This window comes from Hemicordylus capensis, chromosome 6, assembly GCF_027244095.1.
Source record: "Hemicordylus capensis ecotype Gifberg chromosome 6, rHemCap1.1.pri, whole genome shotgun sequence".
Lineage (NCBI taxonomy): Eukaryota > Metazoa > Chordata > Lepidosauria > Squamata > Cordylidae > Hemicordylus > Hemicordylus capensis.
This window is the reverse complement of record NC_069662.1, coordinates 75,560,036-75,573,446: the sequence shown is the minus strand read 5'-3', so window position 1 is coordinate 75,573,446 and position 13,411 is coordinate 75,560,036. Positions and strand designations below refer to the sequence as shown.

Sequence of the window (13,411 nt, the reverse complement as noted above, 5' to 3'; positions counted from 1 at the left end):
GCACCATTGCTTTGAGGTCATATGAGTGTATTTTGCCCAGAAACATATCAGCAGCCAGTGCAATTGTTTCAAAATAGGCGTAATATGGTCTCTCCGGATTACCCCAGAGACCAATCTGGCTGCCTCATTCTGAACTAACTGAAGTTTCTGAACTACGTACAAAGGCAGCCCCACATAGAGCGCATTGCAATAGTCAAGCTGGGAGGTTATCAGCTGGTGCACCACTGTTTTGAGGTCATCCTCTTCAAGGAATGGGCACACCTGTTGAACCAGCCAAAACTGATAGAAAGCACTCCTGGCCATGGCCACCACCTGAGAAACCAGGGTGAGGTCTGGGTCCAGGAGCACTCCCAAGCTGCGCACCTGCTCCTTCTGGGGGAGTGTAACCCCATCCAGCACAGGAAGATCTAACTCACCCCTCAGATTCTGAGCCCCCACAATGAGCACCTCCGCCTTGCTTGGATTCAGCTTCAATTTGTTCTCCCTCATCCAGCCCATTACTGCCTGTAGGCAGGCATTTAGAGAATGAGTGCCATTTCCTGAAGAAGGAAGGGAGTAGATTTGGGTGTCATCAGCATACTGATAACACCCAACACCAAATCTCCTGATGACCTCACCCAGCAGTTTAATGTAGATATTGAAAAGCATTGGTGACAGAATGGAGCCCTGAGGGACTCCAAATAACAGCTCCTGCTTTGAGGAGCAACTGTCACCAAGCTCCACCATCTGGGATCTACCTGATGCACTGCAAAGAGTGCCCCCCATTCCCAACTCCCCCAGGTGACCCAGAAGGATACCATGGTTGATGGTATCGAACGCTGCTTATGTCCCTTTGTGTCACCTAACCCACCCTGAGCTATCATCTGCCATTCCACTCTTGGGTCATCTGCAATATCTATGCTAAAGTGCAGCAAAAAGCAAGCTGCCATGGCACAGAGTAGTATGGGTCCTACTACTGGGGCTTCCAGTTCAAAATTGTTGGCACTTTACACAAAGTGGACTCAGCATTCTGTTATGTACAACATTATGCTACAGACCTGGGTCCCTATTCAAAGCAGAGGCCAGGCTATATGCAATTCTCCAGGAATGTAGAAAAGCTGCAGAATGTACTATTGGTCACAGAATTCAGCTTCCTGAGAATCTCTGGTTTCATTAAAACCAAAAGGCAAATGTTTGATCCTTATGGTTCAGAGGCAGATCCACCATTGGGCAAATGGGTTCAAAAAACCCGGGCTGCCACCCCCAGGGGCTGCGCCTCACGGCCTCAGATGCAGGAGGCGTTATTTCACTCCCAAACGGGGCTGCGTGGACCCATTTCAGCCCGTGCTGCGATGGCAGCATGGCTGGAGTTACTCTAAAGGCAGGGAGAGCCGCTCCTGGCATCACTGCCAACACAGCGTGGTCTGATCTCCCAAATGGGACTGTGCAGCCCCATTTGGTAGGGAAGCCATGCCCCTGCATCGGACATCAGATGTGGGGACGTGGCTAGCCATCCCCCTGCATCTGATGTCTGATGCAGGCAGGGGGCTGTGGCGGCGGCTGAACACGGGCCGCCACCAGCCTCCCTCCGCCACTGTTATGGTTGCAAAACCATCTTAGGCAATTCTTGATAATAGAAAGGCAAGACAGAACGCTACAACAAATAAGTTTATGGTTGAAAATGTGGTGACACTTGGCAGCATGTGGTATTGTTGCTTTCACACATTTGAACCAGTTTTAAATGGAGGGTGTGGTTTCAGAAGAAAATCTATGCAATGCATCTATGCTAGCAGCATGTAAGCTATATTTACTAGTCTAAATATAAACATGTTATGATTTATAGATGTGTCTACCTTCAGTTAGTCAAGGTAGGACCCCAGTTATCAAAGGCTCCATAACTTTGGATCAGCTTTGTTCCAGTACGATACACTTTCATGACAGTCACATAAACAGGCTATTTTTTCCCCCTCCACCTGATCTTTATCAGAGCATGAACCTTCCAGAAGTGGGAATGCTTATTGGGAAAATGTGCTATAGAGCTTGAGGCTCTATAGTATTGAAGCTCTACACTATTTAGTGATGGTGTGGTTCTTTTCCACATGTGTATTCAGAAATATATTTAAGATATTTACATCCCTCCTTTCTATCACAGAATATACTCCAGGCAGCTTTGATAAAGTCAAAATACCAGAAAAGATAAACACTTAAAAATAAAAATAGCAGCTAACACCTGATCGGCAACACAGTCCTACAGACAATCAGGATACATCATCCTCAAAAACTATCTGGCAAAACCAAGCTCTGACCATTTGCCAGAAGGCAAGCAATTGTGGACATCCTTAGGAAGACATTCAACATCAAGGTGCAGCAACTGAAAGGGGCCTGTCTCACGTACCCACCTGCAAAACAAGCAGATGGTGGGGAGAGGACGTGCAGCAGGGTCTCTGAGGTTATGTAAGAGTGTATCTGGGACCTAGGCCATTTAGGGCTGCAAAAGTTAAAAAAACAAAAAACCAGTACTCTGAATTGGACTTGGAAACAAATCAGCAGCCAGTGTAGATGGAACAATATGGGAGATAAATGTCCCAACCAACTGATTTGAGTCAATACCCTGGCAGCCACATAAACTAGCTAAAGTTTCCAAACACTCTTCAAAGAAACCCAAGTAGAGTACATATTACTAAGACATGAATTATTGTAATCATGCCTGTCTTTTCCAAGAGAAAATGTAGGGGTGCACCACCCTAAATGGTAAATAGCACTCCTACCACCTGAACATCAAGGTGCACACTCAGGCTACAAACCTATATCTTATGATGGGGAACACATCCCAATCCAAATTATGCTGAATAGCTAACCTTGGATCGAATGAAGGCCAAACTACACCTTTCTCTAAACATGCAGGTTGGTTTGATTTCTGCTAAACAGCAATTGTGGGGGATCCAAATCAGGACCAAAGCATGAGGAGAAAGCGATTCTCTGTCTCTGCCACAGTGTCCCCGACCTGGGATCCATATTAGGATCATGGACAAATGGAAAAAGAAACATTGGTAGACTTACCGTGAAGGGTTCTTTTCTACACTATTTCTACAGGGAATAGAGATGCCATCCTCACCATGACGGGTTATCAACCTCCGCATGATCCAAGACAAGACCAATCAAAATTAAGCAGGCTAGTTTCTAGGGTGACAACTGTCACTCAGTCCCCAGTTCCAGGATGGTAAAGCATAACAAAGCTTTGGAGAAGAGAACTCAGAGAAAAAGCTAGCAGTTAGAAACAGAAAACAACTTTCAAGAGCTGCCAAAAAAAGAGAGATAGGGAAACTGTTACCCTGGGAGTCACACCACCTCCCCAGCTATAAAACCAACTATCTCCACTGCAACAACGAAGAGACCCACCATCCGTGGGCGGGGCAGATGGCCTCCCTAAACTCTGAAAAAGAACCCTTCATGGTAAGTCTACCAATGCTTCTTTTTCCATGGTATAGGGAGGCCATCCTCAGCGTGATGGGACACACCCAAGCTGAAAATACAGGGAGCAGATGGCTAAACCACCTGCTGTAAGACTGTACGCCCCATAGCAGCCTGGGCTGCATGAAAGGAAGGGAATTTGTAGTGCTTAATTAATGACGATGCAGAAGCCCAGTTGCCACATTGCAGATTTTGGTCAGGGGCACTTGGGCCGAGAATGCAGCTGATGCGCAAGCGCTCCTGGGAACCAACAGCTGGAGTGACCTGTAAGCTAGAATAATGGCTGCCCTAATCCAGAGGCCCAGGGAGACCTTGGTGACCTTGGCTACCAAGGATGAAGACTGGAAAGACACAAAAAATGAATCCAATTTACAGAAGGTTTTATTTCATCTAATCTAGATTCTGATCGCCCTACACACATCCAGCATGTGCCAAATTTTTTCCTTCAGGTGAGGAGGATTCGGACAAAAAGAAGGCACGACCACCTCTTGTTGTCTATGAAAACCCAAATTAATCTTGGGCATAAAGGTTCAATCCAATTTTTAAACTCCTGAGTCTCTTTACAGCTCTTTACGTGCTGACAAGGCCATCATCAACTCTCCTAGCACCTTGAATGACAGCAGCTTCAATGAGACTGAACATAGAGGCTCAAAGGGAGCCCTAGTGAGGGCATTCAGCACTTTGTTCAAGTCCCAAGATGGAAACCTGTGCACAGGTGAGGGAGCAATGTTAGAAGCATCTCGAAGAAAACAGCTAATGTGAGAATGTAAAGCCAAGGACCCCAGTACCGATATGTCAAGGACAGAAGATAAAGCTGAAGTATGGCACTTCAAGGTATTAGGGCGCAGGCCCATCTGGAGACCAACTGGAGGAAGACCAGGACCTCCTAAATTTTCACTTAGGTAGGTTGGATGCGATTCTTACGTGCCCAAGTACAGAAGGCCGACCTGGTGGCTTGATAAATACGAGACATGGAAGGATGCCTTGAGGCCAGGAACGTGTCCTGAATTTGTTTGGAATAACCTGTCAGATAATGACCTGTGCTCAACATCCACATGTGCAGTTGAAGCCAAGCCAGATCCAGGTGAAGCAGCGGCCCCTGCAAATAGAGATCTGCTTGTAGAGGAAGCTGCCACAGAGGAAGAACAGACAGGGACAGAAGGTCCAAGAACCAAGGGCACCACGGCCACTATGGAGCCACAAGGATGACCACTGACCCCTCTGACAGAAGCTTCTTGATGATGGCCCTGAGGATCTCGTCAGGCAGAAATGCGAGCACATCCACCTGTTCCACCTGGCAACACTGGTATCTCATGAAGAATCTTGAGAGTTGCACGTTGAGAGGGGTCATGAAGGGATCCAGTTTGGGACATCTCATAATTTCCATGATCTGGTCAAAGCCCTCCAGATTGAGAGTCCATTCCACCGGGTCTATCCACTGTCAACTCAGCCAATCTGCTTGAAGGTTGCTGAACCGCTCAGGTGTTTGGCTGATACTGATACTGAAAGTAGGTTGCTCTCTGCCCACACGAACAACAAGTTGGTCTCCTTCATCAGGGTGCATGATCTTGTGCCCCTCTAGTGATTGATATGAGATTTGGCATTGTCAATATCATTTGGCATTGATATGAGATTTGGCATTGTCAGTCCTGATCAGGACGTGTTTTTGTTGAAGATGACCTTGAAAGTAAAGCAAGGCTAGCTGGATCACCTTTAATTCCATTTAAGTGTAGTGGGGTCACACTTCCCCAGAAGGAACAGGTACACAGTCTAGGTGTGCTTCTGGATCTGAGCCTCTCCCTGGTCTCCTAGGTTGAGGCGGTGGCCAGAGGTGCCTTCTATCAGCTTCGCATGATACGCCAGCTGCGTCTGTTTCTTGAGGTGAACGACCTCAAAACAGTGGTACATCTGCTGGTAACCTCCAGACTGGATTACTGCAATGTGCTCTATGTGGGGCTGCCCTTGTACGTAGTCCGGAAACTACAGTTGGCCCAGAATTCGGCAGCCAGGCTGGTCTCTGGGTCATCTCAGAGAGACCATATAACTCCTGTATTGAAGGAGCTACACTGGCTGCCGATATGTTTCCGGGCAAAATACAAGGTGCTAGTTATAACCTATAAAGCCCTAAACAGTTTGGGCCCTGGGTATTTAAAAGAACGCCTTCTTCGTCATGAACCCCACCGCCCACTGAGATCTGCTGGAGAGGTCCGTCTGCAGCTGCCACCAGCTCATCTGGTGGCCACTCAGGGATGGGCCTTCTCCGCTGCTGCCCCGAGGCTTTGGAATGCGCTCCCTAGTGAAATAAGACCCTCCGCATCTCTGACAGCTTTTAAAAAGTCTTTTAAAACACATTTCTTCACCCAGGCTTTTAATTAATGTTGTTTTAATGGTTTAATGCTGTTTTAAAGTATTTTAAAATTTTTAAAATGTTGTAATGTCCCCCCCACACACACACACACTTTTGTCTTAACGATTGTTTTTGGGCGGTATAAAAATGTATAAATAGATAGATAGATAGATAGATAGATAGATAGATAGATAGATATTGTGCTACAAATCCTGTTGATCCCAAATTCCCTGAGCATGTTGACCCAGGTAATGACCTCCCCAACCAGAGAAACCCATGTCGGTGGTGACCACCACTTTGCTTTCACCTTGCTTTCAAGAGGCAGACCCTCCCCCATGGCCGGAGATAGCCACCAGAGGAAAGACTGCTGGACTTTGTGAGGGAGCTGAACTATCACTTGCCTCTTTTCCATTATGACCGTCTGAAATGGTAGAATGAGCTACTGGAGCGAGTGCCAGCTTGCCCAAGGGGTGCACCCCAAGCAAGCAATCATCGACCCCATGAGTTGTGCTAGGATCATGATGTCCACTCTACACTTGTCCAATAGGGGCTCAATCAGGCCAACCAACTTCTGGTGCCGTTCCAAGAGCAGGAAGACCGTGGCCCTTTGGGTGTCAAAAAGAGTGCCCAGATGCTGCATACACTGGGAAGGATGTAAGTTGCTCTTCTGTTCATTGATCACAAAGCCATGGTCCTGAAGAATATGGACAGTTAGGTGTAGCAGTTAGGTCCCTGACTGCTTGGTTTAGTGAGGACGAACGAATCAGCAGATCGTCCAAATACGAGTAGACATGAATGCCCTGAAGCCATACATGGGCGATCACCACCACCACCATCAATTTGGTGAAAACCCTGGGGGCCGACGACAGCCCAAAAGGCAGGGCCCTGTCTGAATATGACAGTGGTTATAGGGAAACCTCAGAAACCTGTGAGATGAGGGGTGAATGGGCACATGGAGATAGGCTTCCAAAAGGTTGATGGACGCTAGGAAGTCCCTTGCCTGGACAACATCCTTGAGCGACCTGAGGGATTCCATCCAGAATGACCTCTTACTCACACATTTGTTGAGGTGTTTCAAGTCCAGGATTGCTCGCCAGGACCCGTCCTTCTTTGGCATCAGAAAGAACAAAGAAGAAACAGCTGTACATAATGAGGTCAACTGAACCGGCTATGAACTGAATATCCAACAGATGTTGAATGGCCTGGCTCATTAATAGTCTTTTCGACTGAACTCTTGACTTGGGAATATCCAAACAAAAATCGGGGGGAGGAGAAATTATATGGAATAACCTTGGTGAACTGTCTGTAGCAACCATCGATCAGAGGTGCTGTTCAAACTGCAGAAGCCTGCCCCCTACTGGGATAGAGTCATTGCTTACAGTTTCCCTGGTTGGGGGAAGGGAAGGACCTGCCCTGTTGGTTCCTAGCCGCACCTTGGCCTCAAACATTCCAAGATTGTTACCAAGCTGATCTGTAAGAGTTGGGGTGGTTGTCTCTGAAGTTGTCTCTGAACTGCTGATTGGCAGGACGACAGCCGATTGGCAGGATGACAGATGAAACTCCTGTAGGGATGAAAGGAAGATGAATAGGAGGCGCCCCCTCTAAAAGGCCTGCGAAGTGATCAGTAGGTATGGCCTTTTTATCTCTAGTCTCCACTAAAACTGGCTCTAAAGAATCCCCAAAAAGTTCCCCCTCCCGAGAATGGAGTGGCAGCCAAACTGACCTTAGATTTGGTATTTGCATGCCAGTTTTTTAAACAGAGGCCTCTGCATAGCACCACGCCAGAGGCCATAGCACGTGAAGCATACTGGATACAGTCCAGACTCGATTCCGCCATAAGGGCAGCCGCCTTGGCCAACTTATTCACCCCTTTGCGCAATTTAACATTTCCTGGGGGAAAATATACTGCACCAGGTCCTTTACCCAAAGAATAGATGCCCTCGCAAATATTGAATTAGTCACTGAAGCCCTGATGACTGTAGCAGTAGCCTCATGCCCCTTCTGAAGCAAGTTTAAGTTGCTTATATTTAACATAAATATTATATTTAAATATATTTATAACATATTTAAGTTGCTTGTTCCCCTCCTTACACATCAACGTTCCTGACACGAGCTGGGCTACATGGGCGTCCACCACAGGAAGTGCTAAAAGAGTCAGTGTTGACTCCTGGCGACCACACAGCCATGTGGTTTTCTTGGTAGAATACAGGATGGGTTTACCATTGCCTCCCCCCATGCAGTATGAGATGATGCCTTTCAGCACCTTCCTATATTGCTGCTGAGCTGACCAATATAGGTTTTTCCAGCAGGGATTCTAACTAACAGCCTCTTGCTCCCTAGGCAAGTTGCTTCCCTACTGTGCCATGAGGTGGCTATAACATCATTAGGTAATGTATAAAGCTTTTTGGGGAAGGACAGCAGGTTTTGAGGAGACTGGGGCACCCCATTCAGAGTGAAAAGAGATGGAGATAGTACAGTAGCAGTCATCATAGGGGTGGCAGGGAAAACATCCTGGTCCAATTCAGATGTAGCTGTGACAGAAGACTCCTTAGCCATGTCTTCAATGGCCCGCTTGGCCTTTTACAAAAGTACTTCAAAATTGGAGTTAATAAAAAGACGTGTAGAGCTAGGTAATTCGGGGGGGGGGGGGGCGGCTCATCCAACAGCTCCCTCTCCTCTTTCTCAGACTCCGATGACAGCCACTTAGCCGCAAACACTGTCTGACCACAAACTCCTGCAGCCACATCAGGAGGAATAATCACTGCATTAATACTCACACTCCACGCTGATGTAGGCGGAATCACTGCTGGCAGCAGCAGATTCAGGCCCCTAAGCTCCAACAGAAGAGAAGTCGCAGCATGAAGGACGGGTGCAAATGGTGGTGTTGGCACAGGTGGATACAAAGTCCCTGGCGCAGTCAGAGTATCAAGGGCAGGGGCTAATGAGCTAGACCCCTGACCAACAGAAATCTCAATAATGGCGGACGCCCCTGCCAAAACAGTCATGAGAATCGGGCTAACCGTATCCAAAATGGCAAACAGAGCACTTTCATTCTTGGCGGTCTGATCAGGCAGGCTCCAAAGAGGCTGCTGTCCACAAACTGCCCAAATCTGAAGCTGCTCACTCACTCCTTTCTCTTTCTTTTACTCCCCTCTGCCTCAGAGACATGTTTGGTCTTTTTTTGCCACCTTTTTGAGTGGTTGCAGATGTAAACCAGCAGAGACTGCTTGTTCAGAGGGACCGGCCCACTCAACAGGAGCACAATCCCCTTCCTTTTCCCATTCCCTTGGGGGAGACACTGAACAGGGCCTCCTGGTCATAAGCAACCCTTTTTGACTCTCTGCCCCTCAAATCAGATTAAGGCCCCTCTGACAGGGAACCCTTCAGCATATCCCCAAGATGAGAGATCTGCATCGGCTTTATGTAGGCTTTAAGATAAAACTAATAAATTGAAAGGAAAACTTAATTTGAAGCCATTTGAAACTAAAAATAGCAATTTGACTACCGCTACTAATTCAGAACACCACCAGAAATTTTTACCACTTCTAATCCAATTTAGAACCAAAACTTCAAAATTCCAAGAAAAGCCAATTAGATAGAACATCCTTGCATACAGAAGAAAGGATTAAAGGAAAGGAAGGGAGAGAACTAGCCTGAAATGGTCTAGGAAATGGAATAGAGCAAGAGCTCGAACCAAGAGCTGTCTTAACGGAGCAAGACAGGACTGGAACTGGGGACTGAGTGAGAGTTGTCACCCTAGGAACTAGCGTGCTTAATTTTATTGGTCCTGTCTCGGAGCATGCAGAGGCTGATAACCCGTCACGTTGAGGATGGCCTCCCCATGCCATGGAAAAACATCCCCCTCCATTCACACTGCAATCCTAACTACTACGACGATGACAAAAATTTATATACCACTCTACAACCAAAGTTCTCAAAACTACTCCCCACGTCTTCTACTTAACAAATAAACAAAAACCCAAAGTATGCAAGGGCCAATCCCCTGCTTGAGGTAATGCCTAGTTTAGCCCTGATCTCTCAGTTAGTAGTAGTACCATCTTATCTGGATTATGTTTCGGTGTATTCACCCACATCCAGTCCATCACTGATCCGAGAGCCTCCATAATCTCCTTAAGATCTAAGAACAAAGATGGAAATAGCTCAGCATCACCCCTTAGCAGAGGGCTGCTCAACTTCAGCCCTCCTGCAGCTGTTGACCTACAACTCCCATAATTCCTAGCTACTGGCCACTGTGGCTGGGGATTATGGGAGTTGTAGTCCAAAAACAGTTGGGGGCCTAAGTTGAGCAGGCCTGCCTGTTACCCATGTTAACTGAGGAGAGGAAATGTTTCAAGTAATGGTTTTCTTACATTTAGCAGGAACATAACTGTTTCTGGTCATCTCAGCAGAACACCCACTACCACTACCAATAGTTACATAGCGCTTTTCAACAAAAGTTTGCAAAACAGTTAACACAGAAAAATAAATAAATGAATGAATGAATGAATAAAAGATAAAATAAAATAAAATAAAGATTCCCTGTCCCAAAAGGCTCACAATCTAAAAAGAAACATAAAGTAGACACCACCAACAGCCACTGAAGAGCTGGGGTTGGAAAGGGCCAGTTGCTCTCCCCCTGCTAAATATAAGAGAACCACTACTTTGAAAGGTGCCCCTTTGCTTAGTTATCAGGGGTCAATAACTCCACAGTGGCTATTGCTGGTGTCTCCCTTGTGTTTCTTTTTAGATTGTGACACCCCCTCCCCCTTCACATTCCTTTTGCTAAGTAAAATTTCTTCAAGAACTTTTAAAATTGATAAGCACTAAATATATGAACAATCATATTAATAAAATAATCAGTATACCAATTATCTCTCAGCCCAAATCACCCAGCAATTTCATGTGGATGTTAAAAAGCATGGTCAACCCCTGCACCACAGGATCACCCCTTGCAGCACCTCTTAAACTACCAGCAATAGGGTAAAAATGCAATCTTCTCAGCACCACCTTCTGAGACCTGCATTCCAGGTCTCACCCAAGTCTGGTGACCGCCCATTCCAGCAAGGCACCATAGTCAGTGGTACTGAATGCCACTGCATGGTACAGGAGTTTCAACAGGGCTACACTCCTTCCCCATCCATTGCCCAGCACAGATAATCTGCTATGGTAACCAAGGCAATTTCAATCTCAACACTGGGTCAGAAGCCAGACTGAAAATGATATACTCCTGTCAAACTAAACAAATGTCTCGATAGCTTTTGATTCGTCTCTAGCAAAGTATCTTCTAGACACTGATCAAAAGATAACTTCATCTCTATTTAGATTGCCCCAAGATTGTGGAATGCGCTCCCTACTGAAATACAATCCTCCCCATCTCTTACAGTTTTTAAATAGCATTTAAATAGCATTTGAAAACCCACCTCTTCAGCCAAGCTTTTTCAGTTTTTTTAATTGTTTAGGTTTTAATCTGTGTTTGATTTTAAATTGTTTTAAATTGTTTTAAGTTTGTGTGTGTGTTTTTAACTTGTTTTTACTTTATTGTTAACCACCCAGAGACTGAACCCACCTGGGAAGTTACTGTACATGGCTGGTATGATGCACCAAGCTGAATGCTGCCAAAGTTATGCAGGCCTGGCCTTCATTTAGCAGAAGTGATTAATTCTACAAATGGAGCAAGCCCCTGTTTTTATGCTGGATGAAAGAGATCTATATTTAGAAAGGAACCAAGTGTCTGGGGAAGCAAAGCAGGAGCTCTCAATCTATCATGTACTGGTGGATATAAGCTACAGAAGATTAGAAAAAGTATAGTACCCATATCTCCAGTGGCAACATTATTGTCAACACCCCAATCAAAATACTCTTAATGGGCAAGGAAATAAGGACATGGCTATCTGAAAGACTTACCTCCCCTGCATAATATTGTTCTGTTCTTCTCCATCTGGAAGAACTACTGTAAAGTCCACTGTCCTGTTAACCAGATTTTCCTTCATATTTATCACACACTGATCAGGCAGCATTCCTAGGTCAGTGGTCGATTTGTGTTCATTATTAACTTTACAAGCAGTAGGAGGTAGGTTTGGTGGCGGGGGTGCACGGGCCTTCATTCTTCGCCTGAAGAGGAGGGGAGAAAAAGACAACATACGGTTGGTTTGTTATGTATGTGCTGTACAAGAAATGCCTCTTTAACAATTGGTTCTTATTTTCAAAACAATGGAACAGAAAATCAGGCAGGGTTAGGTACTGACTTTGAGACAAAATCACAGTGCTGTACCATGAAGGGTATTTTCATACTTTGTGCAGCAAACCACAAATTGGTTTCCCAGCAGACACCTGCTGCATGCTTAAATGTATTCTCTCACCTCCCAGAGCCAAAGTGTTCATTTCAGGATACAAAGCAGGCACACTGAAAACAAACTTGCAGCATAAAACGTGCCACAAAGTTTCAAAAAAAATATTTCTCTTTGGTGCAGTACAATAGTCATTAATAATGGTATATGCACAGGAAAACATGTTTGACCAATAAGCACAATATAAGAAGAGTAACTGGTCCAGTGCAAATCAGGAGTCAGCCTCAGGAATACACATGACTCCCCGGCTCTCAGGGACAGATTCCCCACTTCCCATGTTGGTGCCATATTAACCATAAATTAATGTTATATGTGAACCAGCTCCAAACCTGGAAAGGGCCAACCAGAGTGCACAATCTGAAATAGTGCAATAAGCAAAAACAAATGAACTAGCCCTAAATCAGGCCTTGATTACTGGCAGAGACATGCATTCTATGAAGTCCCAACAATCACTTGTATACTCAGTTGCCAACCATCAAAAAAAGAAAATGTAAAATGTTTGAACACACACATACACACACACACAAACTGCAGTGTATACTTCAGACTTTCTACCACAAGGAAGTGACCACAGGAGGAAGACAGACAGACAGACAGACACACAGACACAGACACAGACACACACAGACAGTCATTTCACCATCATGTCATGCAATCTACCACTCTTAAAAGAGGTTGATTTGTCAAGTTCTGCTATGATTTGTCAACATCAAGTCCTGCTATGCTGCCTCATCATGGCGGGCAGGGGGGTGGTCCTGGAAGAGATGAGCAAAGTATGCCGGGAAGTATACTCCCAGTAGGGTCATCCAAAGCACGAAGGTCATCCCAGCTGCCCAGCTAAAGCAAGCAGGCCACTACCTTGGGCAGCAGCAATATAGGAAGGTGCTGGAGGCAGACGATCACTTCAGTGACAACAACAAAGGCATCATTTCATACTCTATGGGAGAAGGCAATAGTAAACCACTCCTGTATTTTACCAAGAAAACCACATGGATAGACAAAATAGAATGATTGTTGATGTAGTGCCAGATGATGGGCCCCTCAGATTGGATGGTACTCAACATGCTACTAAGGAAGAGCTGAGGATCTCTCAGAGTACCGATGGTGTTTATAATGCGGTTAGACTAAAGCCTTTTGGACATCTAGCAGCTGATGTTGCCTTGTGGGAAAAGAAAATCCAAAGCTGCAAAGACAGAATTACAATGGGAATGTGGAACATAAGAAGCATGATTATGAGGAAGCTCGATACAGTGAAAGGTGAAATGAA

The 13,411-nt window shown here is 45.6% G+C and overlaps 1 protein-coding gene across 10 annotated transcripts in view; it reads right to left on the bottom strand.

Moving 5' to 3' along the window:
• Positions 1-13,411, bottom strand: part of COBL (cordon-bleu WH2 repeat protein) — a 227,214-nt gene that overhangs the window by 155,766 nt on the left and 58,037 nt on the right. For 9 of the 10 annotated variants that reach the window (XM_053259321.1, XM_053259322.1, XM_053259328.1 and 6 more), the window contains one exon: positions 11,702-11,908. In XM_053259321.1, coding sequence (XP_053115296.1) covers positions 11,702-11,908 — 207 coding nt within the window. Of the gene's footprint in view, positions 1-11,701; positions 11,909-13,411 lie in introns of those variants that run through there. The other variant, XM_053259329.1, reaches the window with a different exon arrangement.